At 34.1% G+C, this 21956-nt stretch overlaps 1 protein-coding gene across 1 annotated transcript in view; it reads left to right on the top strand.

The window, feature by feature from the left end:
* Positions 1 to 21956, top strand: part of LRP1B (LDL receptor related protein 1B) — a 1903200-nt gene that overhangs the window by 1355827 nt on the left and 525417 nt on the right. The window contains exons 33-35 of the mRNA XM_047873645.1: positions 9169 to 9313; positions 13730 to 13851; positions 15320 to 15451. Coding sequence (XP_047729601.1) covers positions 9169 to 9313; positions 13730 to 13851; positions 15320 to 15451 — 399 coding nt within the window. The remainder of the gene's footprint in view (positions 1 to 9168; positions 9314 to 13729; positions 13852 to 15319; positions 15452 to 21956) is intronic.

The raw sequence follows: 21956 nt of genomic DNA on the forward strand, positions 1-21956 counted from the left end.
GAGAAGGTCTGCTGTGTGACCTTGGAGAAGGTCACCTTCTGACCTTCTGTTTCCTCATCTTTAACAACAGGTGTATTAACACATCACATCTCATTTATGATGATTAAATGAGACAGTCATATTTGCTTATGTTCAGAGCCTAGAAAAGGCCCTGGAACTTAGTGCTGTTCAGTAAATTTACTTCCCTTTTCTCTCTTCTCTATCTCTTGAGTGAAGAGATTGTATGGTAGAATCAATTTATATTTGTTATTTATGTTAATTCTTCCTTATATTTCATAAATACCTTTATTAGTTCTATTAGTAAATGTATTTTTTTGCTAGGGCTAACATAACAAAGTCTCACAGACTGAGTGGCAAAACAGAAATTGCCTTTCTCACTGTTTTGGAGCTTGAAGTCTGAGATCAAGGTGTCAGCATGCTTGCTATTGACTGAGGCCTCTCTCCAGGACTTGTAGATGGGTGTCTTGTCCTCCCTGGGTCTTCCCTGTGTGTGTATCTGTGTCCTAGTTTTCTCCTTCTCTATCTTTCTCTCTCTTTATTCCAGTATAATTAACCTACAGTGTTATAGTAGTTTCAGGTGTACAATATAGTGATTCAACAATTCTGTACATTACTCAGTCCTTCTAATCTTCTCTTCCTATAAGGACATTAGTCATAGTGGATTAGGACCCATCCTAACGAACTCATTTTAATTTAATTAGCCCTTTAAAGTCCCTATCTCTAAAAACAGTTACACTCTGAAGTACTGGACGTTTGGACTTCAACATATGAATTTTGGGAGACACAATTCAATCCATAATGGTGGAGTAGAGATACTCATAATTACTTGCATTAAGTTAAGGAAGTAGTCTTTGCATTCTGGTAATTTCTGAAGATTCTAGTATATTCAAGTCAGTAACAGTGTGAGAAAGAAAAAGTGGAAGAAACAAATGTGATTCTAAGTAATACATAGTCAAAACCAAAGTTCTTTGTGTTACAGATACTTGAAAAATATATTTAAAAAGAAATGTTTTCAAAAAGATAATATCAACAGGGAATGGGAGAGATGGCTTTATTTAAATGTTTTCTGAGTTATGATTTGTTACGGGAGATATTTTTAGGGATATTTATTTCCCCAGTCATTTCCTATGTATTTAGGAAATTTCTAAATCGTGCTCAGTTCAAAAGAATGCAAAGCACTGTGAAGAACATAAAGAAGTACAAGACAGGATCCTTGTTCTCAAGAGCTTTCATCTCTGGGTAGAGACTCAAAATTAATACAAGTGAAAAGAAGGGAAAAGCAGTAATTAAAAATAAAACTATGTGATTCCGTCTGGAGACGCCTCAGCATCAGTGGGAAGGAAGTGTCGATGTGAGATATGCTAGTCTGACATACTTTGCTGCAGGACAGAAGGGTTCTACTTGTGCAGTGAAGGGTGCCTATATTGGAAGCACGTGCTGACAAAGATGGGGAAACCAACGTTTGTAAAAAAGGGAAACATGCCTATTTTCACCATAGCACTAATAGAAGTTTTTAGTTATTTTCTTTCCTAATTTTTGTTAAAATTGTGATAAGAATACTTAGCATGAGATTCACCCTCCTCACAGATTTTTAAGTGCACAATACAGTGTTGTTAACTACTGGCACAATGTTGTACAGCAGATCTCTAGAACATACCCCCCTTTTTATAACTGAAACTTTATACCTGTGGAAGAGCAACTTCCCCTCTCCCTTCTCTCCCCAACCCCTGGCAACCATCATTCTATTCTCTGTTTCTGAGTTTGACTAGATTAGATACCTCATATAAGTGGAATCTTGAAGTGTGTGTCCGTTTTTGACTGGCTAATTTTACTTAGCATGATGTCCTCAAGGTTCATCCATGTTGTTGTATGTGACAAAATCTCCTTTTTTTTAAAGTATTAATTTCCTTAGAGCAGTTTTAGGTTCACAGTAAAACTGAAAAAAAAAATACTGAGATTGACTATATATCTCCTATATTCTTACATTTATAGTCTCTCTCGTTATCAACATTCTGTACAGGATATTTCCTTCTTTATTAATGTTGAATAATATTCTTTTGTATGTATATACCACATTTTGTTTAATCATTCATCCTTTTTTTTTTTAATTTTTTTTTTCAACGTTTATTTATTTTTGGGACAGAGAGAGACAGAGCATGAACGGGGGAGGGGCAGAGCGAGAGGGAGACACAGAATCGGAAACAGGCTCCAGGCTCTGAGCCATCAGCCCAGAGCCCGACGTGGGGCTCGAACTCACGGACCGCGAGATTGTGACCTGGCTGAAGTTGGACGCTTAACCGACTGCGTCACCCAGGCGCCCCTAATCATTCATCCTTTAATAGACATTTACGTTGTTTCTATATCTTTGCTATTATGAATTATGCTGCAATTAACATTGGAGTGTTAATATCTCTTTGATATCCTGACTTCAATTCCTTTGAATATATACCCAGATGTATGGGGTTGCTAGGTCATATGATAGTTCTATTTTTAATTTTTTTTTTTAGTAACCCCCATACTATTTTCTGTAGTGGCCTTGCCATTTTACATTCCCAGAGCAATGTGCAAGGGTTCCAATTTCTCCATACCCTTGCTCACATTGTTGTCTTTTTTATTTTTTCTTTAATCATAGCCCTCCTAACAAATGTGAGGTACTATCTCATTCTGGTTTGGATTTGCATTTCTTTGATGAGTGGTGATATTGAGCATATTTTCATATACATGTGGGCCATTTGCATGCCTTCTTTAGAAAAATGTTTATTCAAGTAATTCACCATTTTCAATCAGGTTATTTATTTTTTTGCTGTTGATTTGTAGAAATTTCATTTATTTCTTTCCTGTTTGTTTATGTATTTCTCTCTCCCTCACTAGAACATAAGATCTATAAAAGCAGACATTGTCTTCTCTCATTTTCCCACTACCTATATAGTACTTATAAATAAAATAGATGCCTGATATTAGTTAAAAAATGAATGAATGAATATTGTGAGGTGACAAGAATGGATTAAACACAAGTACTAGAGAGAAGTTGGAAAGAAATTTTAGGTGGAATCAATTCAGATTATGTCTTGATTTTAAAACTTGGTAAAGAATTTTAAATTTGAGGCAGTATATAATCAGGAAATTAGAAGAATCTTGAGCAAGGATGAGGGATGATGAAAGGTATGTTTTCAGAGGGCCGCAACAACCTAGAATACTTTTTCTAGGCTATCTGTGGTCCTTTTCGTGCTGGTCACTACTTAGATTCATATTATTCAAGTCCTCATGGTCCTTCCTGGGCATAAGGCTCTTTGGTCATGGTCCTCAAGGACATGGTTCTTTCTGTTCTGCCTCTCCTCCCATTTATATGACAGCTTTGTACTGTCCCAACGGAATCCAATTGGTTATCCATAGAGACATTTTACAGAGACAGGGCATAGTTTTGTGCTACTCTTAGAAGCCTCTCCTGCCCTCAAACTAATCTAGATTAGGTTACATGGCCACCTCTATTGCCCAGGAGGCTACAAAAGAATGTGCTTGGCGTTTTGAGTGTTACCTGTGGAAATTATTCTTCTTTAGCAGAATCGACAGGGAGGAGAGCAGCTATTGGGTAAACAACATGGAGTCTGCCACAGGTTGACTAGCTTATAGTGGTTAGGGATAGAGGTATTTTTCTTTTCTTCTCGTGTCTTCTTTTCTTTTTCTTTCCTTTTCTTCTCTCTTCCTTCCTTTCTTTTCTGTTTTCTAGTCAAGTCTGATTTTTGCAATAATGAATAAATCTGTGAAAATATGTGTGTAAATTTCTGTGTAGACATAAGCTTTTAACTACTTTGGGTAAATAACACAGAGTAGATTGCTGAATCATATGGTAGGAATATTTTTGATTTTGTAAGAAACCACCAAATTTTCTTCCAAAATAGCTGTAACATTTTACATTCTCACCAGCAGCGTATGAGGGTTTTTGTTGCATCACATTCTTGTTGGCATTTGGTGTTGTCAGTGTTCTGAACTTTGGCCATTTTAATAGGTGTCTAATGGTATCTAATTGTTATGTTATTTTGCATTTCTCTGATCACATATGAGGTGGAGCATCTGTTCATATGCTTGTCTGCCATCTATATATCTTTTTTGATGAGGTGTCTGTTAAGGTCTTTCGCACTTTTTTTCTTAATTTGGTTGTTTTGTTGAATTTTAAGAATTCTTTGTACTTTTTTGTTTAAAGCTTATTTTTGAGAGAAAGGCAGAGCACAAGCAGGGGAGGGGCAGAGAGAGAGGGAGACACAGAATCCGAAGCAGGCTCCAGGTTCTGAGCTGTCAGCACAACATGGGGCTCGAACCCACAAACCATGAAATCGTGACCTGAGCAGAAGTCAGCTGACTGAGCCACCCAGGTGCCCCAAGAATTCTCGGTATATTTTTGATAATGGTCTTTTATCAGATGTATCTTTTGCAAATATTCTCTCCATGTCTGTGGCTTGTCTTCCAAGTACCTTGATATTTTCTTTTGCACAGAAGTTTTACTTTTAACAAGTCCATTTTATCAATTACTGGTTTCATGGATTATGTCTTTGATGTTGTAACTAAAAAGGCTCAAAGTCATTTAGGTTTTCTCCTATATTATCTTTTGGGAGCTTTATAATTTTGCATTTTACATTTAGGTCAGTGTTCCATTTTGAGTTCATTTTTGTGAAGGGTGTAAGGTCTGTACCTAGATTCATTCTCTTTCATGTAGATGCCCCGTTGTCCCAGCTGGAACACTGTTTAAGAGACTGTTTGCTCCATTGTATTGCCTTTGCTGCTTTGTCAAAAATCAGATGACTGTATTTACTGAGATCCTTTTCTGGGCTCTCTATTTGATTTCGTTGATTTGTTTATTGTTTTACCAATACCACACTGTCTTAATTACTGTAGCTTTGTAGTAACTCTCTTCTCCATTTCATTCATTTTTGAGCACTATCTGCCAAATACCTACATCTGAAGAGGCATAGATTGTGGGTCAGTTGTTCTTTCAAGTAAAGATGATATTCTATGAAAAAAGTAGGTCATTTTTATTAAAAAAAAAAAACAAAAAGGAGATAGATAGATAGGGGGGGGGGCACAAACCAGGAAACAGACCCTTAACAATAGAGAACAATTTGAGGGTTACTGGAAAGGAGGAGGGATGGGTTAAATGGGTGACAGGTTAAGGAGGGCTTTTGTGATGATGAACACTGGGTTGTAGTAAGTGATAAGTCACTAAATTCTGCATCTGAAACTCACATTACCCTGTATGTTAACTAACTGGAATTTAAATAAAAACTTGAAGAAAAAAAAGCAGCTAATTTTCCTGGAGGTTAAACTCCATAAGTACATTTCTTCCAGACAATCATGATTTAGCATGCAACAGAAGTGCTTTATGCACACTTCCCAATTTGCCACACAGATTATTAAAAAGACATGTACCAAAAGATCAAGATTTAATAAAATTAGTCCTTTTTACTGATCAATTCAGAACACTCTTAAGTAAAACAGTCTGATTTATTCATTTATTTATTTTTTCTGTAAGTGCATAGCAGTAGACAACCAATGATTTCTAGTCAGATTAGTGATACTATTGGACTTTTTAGACTAATAGTCTACTTGTCTTTCTTCTTCTATCATATTATCTGCCTTTTTCTTTGTATTATGGAAGATTTTCTCAAACACATTTCGTCATCACTCTATTTTAAAACATATTTTATTTAGACAAGATTTTTTAATGTTCTAAGAGGTTTCTTTAATTGGCTTTTCTCATTGAACTGGAGAGTCTGGGTTCCCCTTGATATGTAACAAAGGAGAACTGGTTGTCTATCATGGATTTCCTCTTTTTTTGTGAAAATAAAACTCTTTTTTCTTTGTATCTTTCTGGAGAGGGGGCGTCTCACTGGGAGCTCTGCATGCCATTGGACACTGACTTGCAGATTTGCTTTAGGTAGGAGCTAGGGGTCAGGTTTTGCCTTCCTCAAATGCCAGAATGAAGGGAATGTTATTGCGAGACACCAGACCTAATATTTCAAGCCTGTTTGCTGAGTATTTTAATTTTTTTAAATGTCTATTTTTGAGAGATAGAAAGATAGAGCACAAGCACAGGAAGGGCAGAGAGAGAGGGAGACACAGAATCCTAAGCAGGCTTCAATCTCTGAGCTGTCAGCACAGAGCCCACCAGAGGCTTAAACTCAGGAACCGCGAGATCATGACTTGAGCCAAAATCTGACACTTAACCGACTGAGCCACCTAGGTCCCCCTGTTTGATGAGTATTTTAAAAAAGAGCTATGGTCATATTTTTATTTGAGAATTTCTATTAGCGGCTATCACCCTCTGTAAACTCAGGGCAAGGGGTTACAGACATGGTGGTGGTAGAGGATATTACATATAAAAATATCTTCACTTAATTATTCTATTTTTAACCTTTATTAGCACCCCCACTGTACTATTTGGAGGCTGAAATCAAGGTCATCTAGAGTTCTGTGGAGAGTGATGGCTTCCACTTCTCTATTATAAAAATCACATTTTATGTTATCTTATTTTCATTTTTAATTAGAGTATGAAATGAAATTGAGAGTGGGGGAAAATTAACACTCCAGGTTGCAACTTAACCTATTTCCCCATCTTTTATACCATCTATACCATTATAAAATACCATCTTTTGTACATTGTTTATAGGTCCTTAATTCTCTATGGGTGTATACATGGATTTTTCTGCTTTGTGTTTCTAAATTCCTATCACAGTGGCACATTGAAAAAACTGAAAGGGAACATACATGGGTCTAGTCTACTGTACCGTTCTATACACCTTTTAATAAAGTCTCTACAGGGGCCCCTGGGTGGCTCAGTCAGTTAAGCATCTGACTCTGGCTCAGGTCATGATCTCGCGTTTTGTGAGAACCAGCCCCATGTGGGTCTCTGTGCTGACAGTTCAGAGCCTGGAGCCTACTTCGGATTCTGTGTCTCTCTCTCTCTGCCCCTCCACTGCTTGAACTCTGTCTCCGTCTCTCTTTTAAATATAAATAAAAATTTAAAAATAATAAATAAAGTCTCTAAAGTAAAATTTTCTATTCACAGTGAACTTTTACCTTGTTATGTCAATTCACAAGTGTAAAACAAGCCCAAAAGTGAATGGGCTACTCAATGTCATCAGCATAATCTAAGCTCCATATGCATATGTCAAGAGAGAGAAGACTATAAACTCCATCCATCTATAGTAGGGGACACTAGAGATGAAATTAGCACCAGCAGCTCTGAAATCAGTGCTTGTTATATAATCTGGGGCCTCTTTATTGTATGACCCGGGGAAAGCTACTTAATGTCACTTTGCCTCAGCATTCTACTGTAAAATGGTTTAATAATAGTAGTACTTAGGGATGCCTGGGTGGCTCAGTTGGTTGAGTGAACGACTCTTGATTTTGGCTCAGGTCATGATCCAAGGGTCATGGGATTGAGCCCTGCATCACACTCTGTGCTGAACGTGGAGCCTGCTTAAGATTCTCTCTCTCCCTCCCTCTGCCCCACTATCCCACTTGCACTTTCTCTGTCTAAAATAAAATAAAAATAATAAAGAAATAATGATAATACTTGCCTTCTAGAGTTGTTTTGAAGATTAAATGTATTAATCTACGTTCAGTGTTTACAAATGTGCATTGTACAAAATCAAATTCAGTAAGGGGTGATTATTGTTGATATCTGTATTAGTATCCTTCTTAAATATCTGAAACTAGGCCTTGGTTTAGTCAAAATATCATAGCATTTGAATGAGAATAAATGAACTGTGAAGGTAAAGAGTTTTTTTGTTTTGTTTTTTGTTTGTTTTTTTTTTCACAAAATTAATTAACCTTTGACTTCTAGGTAAAAATTAATGCGGTCCCAATTGTTATTAGTTAGGCTTTTGTTGAAAAGTTTAAATTGTTTAAAACCTTTATAATTTTGAACTTTATTTTGATTAGTGCCTTTCCTTAATTTTTTAAAAATAAATGTTTATTCCTTTTTGAGAGAGCATGTGGGCAGGGGAGGGGCAGTGAGAGAGGGGGACAGAGGATCCAAATCAGGCTCTGCACTGGTAGCAGAGATCCTGATGTGGGGCTCAAACTCATGAACTGTGAGATCATGGCCTGAGACAAAGTCCAATGCTCAACTAACTGAGCCACCCAGGTACCCCTCTTTAAAATTTTTAATGCAGTCAGCATGGAGTTGTAGAAAGAACACAAGTTTTAGAGATAGGAAGACAAAGTATAAAAATTTGATTGGGGTGCCTTGGTAGCTCAGTTGGTTTAAGTATCTGACTCTTGGTTTTGGCTCAGGTCATGATCTCACAGTTCGTGAGATCGAGCCCTGCATTGGACTCTGCCCTGACAGTGTGGAGCCTGCTAGGGATCCTCTGTCTCCCTGTCTCTCTGCCCCTCCCCTGCTCGTCCTGTCTCTTTCTCAAAATAAATAAACTGAAAAACAATTTTTTAAATTTGATTAATCTCTATGAATCTTAGAGTCTTCATCTATAAAATGAGACTGGTAATAGTTTCTTTACAGTTTCTCTATGATAATTTGAAATAAAATAATAATAAATCTATCATCTTCACCAGCATGCTAGCTTCCTTAGGGTTGGGACTATTTTTTTTTTTTTAATCTATGGAACATTACAGAGTGTCTACTACCAAAAAACATTCAATATGTGTCCTCAACACATACACTGAACAGTTATGAAGAGTTATGAAGAGTTATGAAGAATTCAGTAATGGGGAGTACAAATTATTAAAAGCTTACATAGTGTAAAGAAAAATAGGACAATATTTTCTTATAATTGCTTGGATATTTGGTTGGATTTTGCCATTTATTTACAGATATTGTACAGCACTAATGTGATCATGTGTACATATGTAAATAATGTAGTCTGTATTCCATATTAATTTGAAAATGCTTTTATTTATAGTCTATATTTTAACAAAAAAGAAAAGCTAAAGGCAAGAATCTAATTGGAGAGGAAGGAGGAAAATTTAAACAAATATCATTGTGGTTTGTATTTTTAAAAGAATAAAAGAGATTTTATTTTTTTTCCCCTTAGACACAGAGCTTGGGAATGTAACAAAAGAAATCAGAAAGTATTATACTTTACTGGCTGTTTATTATTATTTAATAAGATGATTATCTTTTTCATAGAAAAAATCTTTTCATTTTTATAGATAAGAAACTGTGGTGGGCAGACCAAAACTTAGCTCAGCTGGGAACCTGCAGCAAAAGGGATGGAAGAAACCCCACAGTCCTACGAAATAAGACTTCTGGGGTTGTTCATATGAAAGTGTACGATAAAGAAGCACAGCAAGGCAAGTCACACTGTAATGAATTTGTGCCACCTTTTGAATATATAATGTTCTCTCTTTTCATATTATTTTCTCAATTCAACAATTGAAAGGTTTGTATTTTTGCTTCTGGTAAAAAAAAAAAAAGCGGGGGTGGGTGGGTGGGAGGCAAATGCTGCTTAATACTACACAAGAAATTCTTTTGACATCAGGTATATAATGAGCTTTCAAAACATTAGCAGAGCCACCCAAGGAATCTTAATTTGTCAGGTCTTCAAAGAAGTCTTATCGAGTTCTTGATTTCAAAATATAAGAATAAGAAAAAATCCCAGCAAAATATATGCAGTATATAATTAAGCCCAGAACCTGAATGAACCAGGGGACTTCAAATGGACTATGTCAACGTTAAGAATTTCACATCCAAAAAGCACTGCATTGTTTGGCTCTAAGCATTTTACTTTTTTGTTTTTGCTTGTCCAAATGGTGTGCAGTGAAATGGAGTGAGAGAACTAACAGATGGTTTACATAGGTGGACTTGTCACATTGCCCGAATGGCAATTAGATTAGAGATGCCAGCCAGGACAGCCCCACACCTGCTAGTCCTTTCTTAGTTTTTGTTTCATGACCCATGACATTTAGCAGCACTTGTTTTCTAGAAAAAACATTTCTCTGTATTATACTTCCTTACCTCAGTCTCTGCCATGAGACCCTTAGCTTCATATACTTTTCTTCTTAGTAAAAACATTTCAAGAAAATGTAAAGGGATTTTCATCTAAAGGAGTTGGACATATAAACCAAAACAGAGAATAGTATAGGTAGAAATAGTGAACCAAGGGGATCGCTGATTCTGAAGACCGGTAACAACCATCATTCAGGCAGAATTTATTGGTGATACCAATTGGGAGCCATACCTGCATATCCCAGAGACAAAATGAAGACCAGATTTATGGTTGCCTTCCCTGTACAAAAGCATGAGCAAATTTTGGTCTGAAATCCTTCCTGAAATTTCCTGGAAAAAATTTAAAAGGATTGCTTTAGAATAAAAAATAACGATGAAGTGATTACTGGCCTCCTTTCATGGTTCAGAAGATACCAATACCCAAACCCTTATGCATAAAACTGTATTTCCTCTCTGATATATTTTTAAATCACTGTCTATAATAATTAACAGGAGTGTTTTCACCAGTAATTTAGTAATGGAAGATTTCTGTATCAAAATAAATAATTTTACTGGCATACAAGTCATGGGGAATATATCATATAATTGAGAATAAAACGCTGGTACTCAGTAAATAAAATATTGTGACATTTTTGTGGATTTCAATGTGATATATTTGCAAAGAATAAAAACTTAAAATACTATGATAAATGTTAGTTCATAGTCTATACTTAATGAGATTATACCCAAAAACACATTAGAAAATACAACAGAGGGACAGATTCATTATTTCTAAAAAGGACATTTTAAAAAATATATATTCATTTTTTTATCAAAATGTGAACAAACACATTGTTTGAAATTGTATATTAGTTTATAGAGTATTCCTAGATACAGTCCCAATAAAGTTTATTGGAGGAAAAATTTATTATGTTTCCTCACTTTTTTGCTCATGTACATAAATTGTTGTCTCGTAAGAGTTTAATCCTACAAAAGTAGAGTTGGCATTTTATGCATCGTGAAAGTATTACTAAATTGATAAGGACCTGCAGTACTTAGAAATTAAGGGTGTAATATGACTAAGCTTAAAATTCAGTGAGAATACTATTTTTACTGAAAAAATATGCTGATAAAAGCATCTGTATTAAAGAGAATCCCATTAACAGAATCACGGCAGGTACCTTAAAAGCTTCATTACTATGAAATATGAGCAATTTAGGATTATTTAAGGTTAACATTACTACTTCTTTGGATTTCAAAGTACAATTAGCTACTTCATTTATCATTTTTGACACAGATCACTGGAGAGCCGGGACTTCTCGTTAGTCAAGTGGACTTTCTGACTCCACTAGGGAATTGGGGCATGAAGTGTGAACATCAGTATCATTGCAAAATATTAAGCCAAGCTAATATTTCTAATTTGCCAGATAATCACTACCAAAATTACTGTCTTTTAAAATCTAATACTTTTCCTACATCAATTATTTATTTAATAGGCAAAGATAAATACTGTAAATAATGATTCATTTCAATTATTTTTTTCCTTTCTGTCTCCCTATTAGAGACCAAAATGATACATGAAATGCATGTTGTTGTACAACATAATTGTTAACATAGGCTAATTTTATTATTTGTCAAAAAATAAGTATGATACAATATGTATTGCTATTATTACAATTAAATTTAAAAATGCACAGTCCCAGAAGTTCCTTTTCCGTTATTTTTTCACATATTTTTATATCATCAAGGTTATAGAACTCTATTATTTTTTGAAATTTTAATTATCTTCCTGAATCTATTTTTTTGACTTCATTTCCTTGTTTCTCCTTCTCTCCACTTGGTGTTTCTTCAAACTTTATAGTTAAAACATTTCTTGTCAATCTTTTCTCAGTTTTTCAGCCTTTTGTAATAGTTGAAATAAATCTATAACAAAATGCAGAAGTCCATAGATTGGCATTGCATTAATATATGTTTATGTGCTTCCTATAAAATAAAATATATTTAAGTTCAGTATAGATTACTGTAAGTCTATATAACTACAGATCAAGGTTAGTATAGATTGCTGTAAACTATGTAACTATGTGCTATATAACAGTAAATGTAACTGTCTCTTAAAGTAATCAGAGATCTGAAGTTTTATCTTCATATATAAGTATATAAAAAGTCAGCTTGAGGAAAGGGGAAATAAGTCAACTAATCTTCATTAGTTTATATAAGAGATAAAGGTAATCATTTCAAAAGTTCAGGGCAACTCAAATCCTAGTATGTGGCCCTATATAGGATGGAGTTCGTCATTGACTGAACTGGCAGCTATTGGAAGTTAGGAGAGAATGTGGTAGATCTCCTGATGAGAAATCTCCCATGTTGAGGGTATTTCACACTTCAAAAATGACAGAGCTCATGACAGCTTCTATTGAACAATTAAATCCCATCAGACTGTCTTGAATTCAGGAGATGAGAAATAATGAGCTGCATTGGTATTTTGAATTTTCCATAGAGCACTATTGATATATAGCTTTCATCATGCTTTGTAATTCTCACTGGATTTACTGCACTTCACATTAGAGCTTGAACATCCAGTAAATGGCATTGCATGTCCTAGAATAATAAAAATGTTGTAAAAATGGGATATTTAATGAACTTGCTGGGTAAGATTGTAAATTACTTAATGTCACGCTACCAGGTTTAATTAGCACATTGGGCCTAATAAATTCAGTGGAACATCTTTCTAGAATGCCTACCTGTGATTACCTGACTAATATTTGTCATTGCTACTACACAGGAATAAGGAGAATTGATATGCCAATTAATTAGATGACTCTTGTGGGTATGTTTTAAATATATTTGGGGAGAATTATGTTCCTAGGAATAGCAAAATTTATTTCCTTTTTAAAAATTATATATATATATATATGTGTGTGTATATATATATAATATACACACACATATATACATATATATATATATACACATACATATATGTGTATATGTACTTCCTTTCATTTAGCAGTGTAGTCTTCAAATTGAGTTAGTAATATAATTTAACAGTGATTTATTTGACATATTTGGATAAAGCATTCCTGAAAATGAAGTAACTATAGAGTTGAAGTGAAATATAGTAGTCAAAAAAGAAAGATTTCCTAGTTCCTGTGATCTTAAAATATTGTAAAGGTCTATAACAGTATTCATGACAACCAATTTCACTTCTTCTTCTGTAGCTGTGAATCTTCTCATGAATCATCATTTGCTTTGAAATAATAGTTTTTAATTATTTATTTTTAAATTTATGTTTAAGACATAATTGACATAAAGCATTGTACAAGTTTAAGGTATATAAGGTGTTGATTTGATACATTTATATGTTGCAATATAATTACCACCTTAGTATTAGTTCCTAAGTCTACCATATCACATAATTATCATTTCTTTCTTCGTGATGGGAACAATTAAGATCTGGTCTCTCAGCAACTGTGAATTGTAATTAAAGTTTAATTGATACTATAAATTAATTATAGTATTGCTGTCTATAATCACTATGCCATGCATGAGATCTCCATTCACTTTTTTGGGAGGGCAGACTTCAACTATAACATGCCACTTCGAATTATTCAAGACACTCAAACATAATACTAACCAATATAAAACAGCTACATTTATAAATGAACAAAAGCATAAATATTTGTTCATATTATTGGTATTGAATGATACTCCAATTTTATTAAATTTTATATTTTATTTTTCTTGAATTTTATATTTCTTTTGCTTGTTTTCCTTCTATTCAGGCAGCAATTCTTGCCAACTAAATAATGGTGGATGTTCTCAGCTTTGTTTACCAACATCTGAAACTACAAGGACTTGCATGTGTACAGTGGGATATTATCTCCAAAAGAACCGAATGTCATGTCAAGGTATAAGGTCTTGAAAAATTTAATTCTGATGAATTTACTTTATCCATGCAGATTTGAGGCAACATGATGTAGTTAAAAATAGAAAAAAAAATATTAGCTTCTTTTTGGATTCTGGTTCACTGCTCAGTCTCATATATGAAGGATTTTTAATGTACCTAAAATATTTTAAGTATTACTGTTCTTTAAAGCTTCATATCTTTTTTTTAATTATTTCCAAGAAATACAGTTTATTCTCAAACTTTTAGCCAAACCCAATAGAAGCTACCTTTAACTTGAATAGGCAAAGGTTGAAGTAAAAAGCGGTAATTGACCAGTTACAATTACCATCCAATCTGAATCCAGTTATGTTTACTTTCTTTTAACTATTTAAGAGAAAGTACATAAAGGCTGTGAGGTCTCTGAATTTCTTAGCTGAGAGAGAAGAGCCCTGCCAAAGAACTGGCACCCAACAGACCCATCTTCCTATTTCGTGTTTCATGGATTCTGGCTCTAAGACTCAAAGAAATTTGGTTCTAGAATTATCTTTTTATCCAATGATCATAGCTTAATTTCATTTTTAAAAAGTTTCAGGCTTATATGAGGAATGTTTGTTATTGTTATCACATGCTTTCTTTTAAATAAAATATTTATATGGCACTTATGTACTAGGCACTGTTCTAAATACTTTAAACATATTAATTCACTTAATCCTTATACTAACCCTTGAGGTAGGTCTCTTATTATTGCCATTTTAGAGATGTGAAAACTGAGGCATAATGAGATTAACTAGCTTGCCTGAGTCACACAGTTAGTAAGTAGTAAAGACCCATGTAAACCCAGGCATTCTAATTTTAATAAGAAAATATGTGTCAAAAACATGTTCTAGCATATTGGAAAAAGTCATAAACAGCATGCAGACTTCTGGTAGTCAGCTTTTATGTATGTTTATTTTAGGACATACTTTTGATGCTAGAATGGCAAGGTGTTAGTAAAAGTGAAGTACTTTTATATTTTTAGTATTCAAAATGATTTAAAACTAACTTTATTAGAAAAGTAACAGTGATATAGTTACCTAAAATTATATATAAAATCAAAGTTTATTATCATATATAAACAACAAGGTAACTGGGCATTAGAAAAGAGGGGATGGATTTTGGTTGTGAGGTCAAGTATGTTTTCAAGAATTACCTGCCTCTGTTTTTGTGAAAGTCTAGTTCCAGATCAGTAGTGTTGTCACTACCTAGGAACTTTTCAAAAATTTAAAGGATTTCTCCTCTTGGATGGGGGCCTGGTAATCTGTGTTTTAACAAGTCCTCTAGGAGACTCTGATGCATACCCAAGTTTGAGAACCACTAATCTATCTATCTACCTTTCAACTAGTCAGAAGTGTAGTGTGCAATTAAAAAAAAAAAGTTAAAAATAATGCTAATAGAATAATTTTAATTTTAAATATTCATTTGGAGCTTTTTTTTTTCTTTTTCCAATTTAGGTATAGAGTCATTTCTTATGTACTCTGTTCATGAAGGAATCAGGGGAATACCTCTGGAACCAAGTGACAAAATGGATGCATTGATGCCTATATCAGGAACTTCATTTGCTGTTGGAATAGATTTTCATGCAGGTAAATAGCTTTTTATTCATAATTTATATATGATGTTTTCACTTGATTTATTAAACATGATGCAAATATAACCTTTCCCTCTGTACTCTGAGAGTCAAGATGAGGAACAAGAAAGTAAATTGGTAATGAATTTTTAAGCCAAATACAAATTGCTCTAAATATGTTTCCCTGAAAAAAAAATCAAGTAAAAATTTCCTAAAATATAGCATTTGAGTTGCAAATACATGAAAATGCCATGATTGACAATCGGTTGCTTCATTTTTATTTCTCTCCTTTCAAAATGACACCTTTACTTTTATTCAATTATAGATACGAATATATATAAAATATTTTGTTTGAGAATATACATAAACCATAATCTTATTTAAAATATTTCCAGAATGATTATCTATTCTAAAATTGGTAGTAGGATATTAGATCCAAATAACAAGAAAACAATTATAAATTCTGTGACATTTAAATTACTTTTGAAGACGGTATGTATAATTTTGGAGTCAGATTTTATCCTTACCTTCTTGTTTTAGCAAACAGTGAAAAAAAGCATATTGGACACTAACATTTTCTGTGGCTTACATAAATATGTGACTGGAAATTGATAGTCGACACTGTCCAATTTATTGAAGTAAACGTGTGTGTGTGTGTGTGTGTGTGTGTGTGTGTGTGCGCGCTAATCGCTAAATTCAGAGATAGTATAAGCATTAGATATGCTTTGGCATTTATACTCAGATTTTTTTTTCTACACTTGTGGGTCTAACTTTATAAGAGCAAATTTTTCTACCGCTCATCCAACTAAATCTTATGTTTCCCATATTAATGTTTTAGTGCTGAAGATGTACATGCATGTTGACAGTGTTTTTTTTTTTTTGTAATTGTAAAGACAATTTTATCTAATTCTAAAAAACAAGTAGTTCTTAGATTTATAATCTTAAAATCCTTAAGCATCAGCATGTGGAATTCTGGCTGTAAGCTTACTTTTTTTCTCTCAGCTCTAACACTTTGTTTAATCATGTGTTAATGAAATTCCTGGCTACCATTTAATGAGTTACTGAGGATCTTTACTTTCCTTAAGTAAATTATTTTGTACCCAATGTTTGGAATCATATAGAGGCACACTTTCTACATTTTTAAAAGGATGTTTCCTAAAAGGAAATTCAGACAAATATAGTATATTTTATTAAGCATTATGTAAATTTTGCTAAGGTGACAATGTGATTTTTTTAATTTTTTTTTTCTTTTTTTCAACGTTTTTATTTTTCGGACAGAGAGAGACAGAGCATGAACGGGGGAGGGGCAGAGAGAGAGAGGGAGACACAGAATCGGAAACAGGCTCCAGGCTCTGAGCCATCAGCCCAGAGCCTGACATGGGGCTCGAACTCCCCGACCGGGAGATCGTGACCTGGCTGAAGTCGGACGCTCAACCGACTGCGCCACCCAGGCGCCCTGACAATGTGATTTTTGATCAAACCTTCATTATACTTGGAAATTTCACTAAAACCATGCATAATCTAGCCAGTCTCTTAATTATAGGCATCTTATTCTTTAGAATTTTATCATATAGGATTTAATAAATGCAAAAGTGCAAAATGAAGAAAACGTGAACTTCTTGAAAAGATGTTATGTACATGCATAATTTTTAGTAAGTACACATAATCCCTTGTTTTAACTGTTATCCTATATTTGATTCTTTTAAAGACTTCATAATGATTTTTGAAAGTATTTAAAAATTTTCTATAAGGTAAAATATTGAAACATTTGGTGTAAATGTTCTGATTAGATCACTAGTAAATTTCTTTTTTCTTAAGGGTAGACTGATTATTTGTATAAGTTCGCTCTGAGGCTTTATATTGGCCCTGAAATGGTTAAGTTTCATATAATGTGCCACAACACAGCCAAACAAATGTTTTTGTTTGCAGAGAATAGTACTCTCCCTGTTTCTAGATTTCCAATAATTTTTAATATCATAATAAACTTATTTTGCATCAGAGTAGTTTTTCATCAGAGTGTTCTTCATATCATACCTGCCATATTTTTAAATTAAATTTCTAGAAAGAAATCATTTTTAGAAAATCTATTTCTTCTAAATGTAAAAGGATATAGGCATATGGAATAGTCATATAAAATTAAAGTGTTCAAGAATGTATTAAAATCCCTATTGTTAATCAGAAAATAGCAGTGCAAAACTTGCTTGGAAATCTGAGGATTAGACAGACACTCGGGGCAGCAAAACATAGAGTTGAAAGAGGCTAGACTTTTGCAACAGGCAACTAGAACTCTAATTCCAGTTCACCCTCTTACTACTCTGTGAGGTTTGTAAGTTAGTTAATATATCTGAGTCTCAGTTTCTTCAGTTTATGGAGTGTGGGAATATTCAGATTAATGTATACAAATGTTTGACACAGTGCCTGACATATAAGGGAGCTAAGAAGATAGTGATATCTAATAATAGAAAGCAATAAATTGTAGAAGTAAGCATATGTGGTTTATGTGTGTGTAATATATATATTTACAAACATGCCCTGGAAGCCATATTTAAACTTCTAATTAGCAATGTTTTTTTTTCTGTTCTCTTGACTGATACTATACTTTCTGTCCAGTTATCTGCATAGAATAATTGTTTCTTAACTTCTAGGGGAAAGAGAATATTAGTAAAATTCCTTAGTAAAGATGAACTCAATAATGATGATAATGAACATTATATAAATTAAATAAATAAAACTCAAAAAGTAATACCAGCTCTTTGAAGTCATTCAGTATAAACCTAGGAGGCCAGCAGACAGTGCTTAGATAAGGAACCAAGTAAAACACTAATATTGATGATGGTAGTGGTGATATTAAGAGCTTCCAACCACTTCTGCACATACCTTTTATGTTTCCATCTATTTCACAGTCTGATCCTTCACTAATTGTGTTTTGTGAAAATATATTAGGATCAGAGTAAGTGTCAGCAGCTTGATTTACAGTATCATTATAGACAATATGTAAGCTCTGTGGCTTTGTTGTAGAGTGAAGTTACTCCAGGGAGGAAGGAAGCAAAATGACGAATCGCTCCTGAGCAAAGTAGAGAAACCAGTTTTTGGTGCATCAACTTTTTTCCCCCCACCAACGCCGTTACGTTTTACCTGATCATAAGTTCTTCCACTATTAGTTCTCTTTGCAGATATTCCGTATTTTCTTCTTTCATTCATGGCACTCACATCTGTGACATAATCCCTGCTTTAGGATCAATCAAAGATAAAGATGACAGAATGGAAGGGCATAGTTGCTCCTTATTCTAAACAACAAAAACAACAAAACAAACAAAACCTCCCATCATAATAAGTAGATGGTGTGAAGGAGAATCATTTCTTGAGTATAACCATCATAATTTATGTCATATTATTTTATTACCACAGTTTTACAGAGATAAATCCATTGTTCAAACCTGTACATTTTGTGAGGATTAACAGATCTGAATCCTGCTGGCTTTGAGTCCTAATGAATTACAGTTTTCTGCAGTGAAAGGGTTTCTTTCACCAGAGGAAGCAATTCTGGTTACTATCCACAGAAGAAAGAACACCCTGTGGCTAGATTTAAAATGTTCAAAGCATTTTTTATCACTTCACTGGAAAAGTCCCATTCCACTGGAAAAAAAAAAATAAGCTTTGAAAATCCTTGCCTACTGAGTGATATTCCTCCTGATGAATGAATATTGGATTTGATGCTTTAAAAGATATATTTTAGGGTCTCCTGGGTGGCTTCATTTGGTTGAGTGTCCAGCTCTTGATTTCTGCTCAGGTCATGATCCCACAGTTCATGAGATCCAGCCCCATATCAGTCTGTGTGCTGACAGTGCAGAGCCTGTGCTTGGGATTCTCTCCCTCCCTCTCTCTCTGCCCCTCCCCCACTCATGCTCCCTCACTCTGTCTCTCTCTCTCTCTCTTTCTCTCTCTCGTTCTTTGACCTCTCTTTCTCTCTCTCAAAATAAATGGAGATACTTTAAAAAAATTAAGATATATTTTAGTTAGGAGAGAAACCTTCAAAACAAAGTCCATTGTTCCAGTCAGTAGTGTGGTGTTGAGTATGTAATGCTCTATTCAGCCTGCCCCTCTCCTGCTTTGAGAGTATTTATCCTTTTTTATAATGAACCCATACTAGGATATTACTTGAAGATAAAGATTATTTATCTGAAAATTTCAATCTTCTATTTTTTCATTTTTTATATCTGTTCAAATTTTTGTCATCCAACTCAATATTAACACATGTTGATTATGATCTAGTAGGTGTGAAACATCACAGCTAAGTTGCTGTAGAGGATAAAGATAAACAAGGAATAGCTTCTGAGGTAATACACATATGGATGATCTGTAGGGTTTTTTGTTTGTTTATTTTGTCTTTCAAGAGAGCATCAAAAGACTATTATTTGCATGTCATTTCTCGGCACTCCCTATGGAGAATATTTTAATGTTTTTTTTACACCATGACATAGTGATGTAGCTATTAAGACAAAAACACTGAAGGGACATGTCCTTATAACTTAAAACCCTTAAACCTTAAAACCCATGGAATGTATAACATGAAGAATAATCCCTGATCAGAACTGTAGATCCTAATTTAAACTATGGATATTCCAATTTAGGTTTATCAGCTGTTGCAAATGTACAACTCCAAATGAGATGCTGACAGTTGGGGAGGCTGTGTATGTATTAAAGGAGAAAGCACGTGGGAGCTCTCCACTCAATTTGTCTGTGAACCTAAAACTGTTCTAACAAAGTCTATTTGAAAATTTAAGTGAAGGAAACTATATGACAAAATACCATTGCCACATTTATACATTTGAGTGTCAACTACTTACATGAAATAATCTCTCTGTAATGGTTCCACAACATTTGGATATGTCTTTGACTGTTAGAACGAGAAGGAACATTTGCTACCATGTTGTAGCATTCCCTCAGGTTACAGATAAGGAAACTGGAGCCCAGAGAGATCAAGAGGTTGTATGGTATGGAGGATCCTATTTCCAGTTCTTTACACTACGCCAGCCTGCACTTGTAACCACTGAAACAAAATTTTGTTTAGACATTGTTGGCATTACTTGATACACTTCATTGCACTTCTGCAAATTTGTGCCTGTAGAAGATTATATTTTATTTTGGTCATATGCTGAATCATTGAATCATGTGACCTTAAACCCATTTAATAATTGAAGCAGGTGACACTCAAGTGAGAGTCTCTTTTTTTTTTCCCCTGGAATCTTAGAAAATAACTATTTACAATTTTTTTTAGTAACCATTTTGTCACCCACCAAGCCACAGAAGAATTTATAGAAAGAATTCTTTTTATGTCACTAACAGCAATAGCTTAAGAAATATAATATTGTTGCTTTGGGACATTTTTTCAATTTTATGAAAACCATTTCTGTGGCTACAAAGTGAATTTTTAGGACTGGTTCATTTCTTCTTGTTCTTGTGACAGTGAACCAATACTACTTTGTGTTGTCATTTCGAACTTGCTTCAAGACTGTATTTTCAAATCATGTGAACGGTTTGTATGTATTTGTAGATGTTAAAGTCTGGTATATCTTTCAAGAGGCAAAGGAGTAACAACCACCAGAAAGCAAAAACTTTTCAACACTGCCTGGGAGACGAATAACATAAACATACATAGAATAAGAACTATAGGTTAAACAAATAGAATATTTGTAGAATATTTGTAGAATATTCCTTATAGAATGAGGAACTATAGGTTAAACAAATTATTGTGTATATCTCACAGATAATTTTTGGATAATTTCTAAACTCAAAATGTAAACAAACAAACAGCTTTCTTAGGCATCTGAATTATTCAATAGGTTACTGAAAACCAAAAGCCCAGAAGATGTACAATGATTGCTTGCTAAGATTAAGGCTTTCATCAACTTTCGTCTTACTGAGAGAATGGCTCAGGCAGTTAGCACTCTTCATGAAAGTAAAACCTGTCAACACCAGCTTCAGACTAATTCATGCAAAGCGCATCCATTCTGTATTTTGGTACCTCTCTTTTTCCCTCTCCTGAGTTAGTATATGCTGCTATATTTCTTTTTAGTGGCTAAGGGTTCTTTTCAGCAAAGCTACACTCATATTTGATAGTCTAATATATTTCTGTACTCTTTTCCTTATCAACACTGAGTTAGCATGAAACCTATCCTCAAAAGGCCCTACTACACTAATTCACAGTAAATTATTAATAGCTGCTAAGAGATTTACAAGTTATCTTTCTAAGTGTGTTTGAGCAAAGCACAGTATCTTAACCCATACTATAAATACAACTAAAGCACCACTAAAAAATTGTGAAGAAAGTATTTTTATAGATAGATCAGTCTTCTGGAGGTTTTCCAAATTACCCTGTCCTCTGACTTGTAGACAATAGATTGCCACCTGTTTATTCCCAGAAGCTCAGTCCTGGATATGGTAACAGGTCAGATGATAATGTAGAGGTCTCCTTTAGCTTAGGTACACTGATACCATTAGTGCTGTTAATTAATTGTGAC

The sequence above is a fragment of the Prionailurus viverrinus genome, chromosome C1 (assembly GCF_022837055.1).
Source record: "Prionailurus viverrinus isolate Anna chromosome C1, UM_Priviv_1.0, whole genome shotgun sequence".
Taxonomy (NCBI): domain Eukaryota; kingdom Metazoa; phylum Chordata; class Mammalia; order Carnivora; family Felidae; genus Prionailurus; species Prionailurus viverrinus.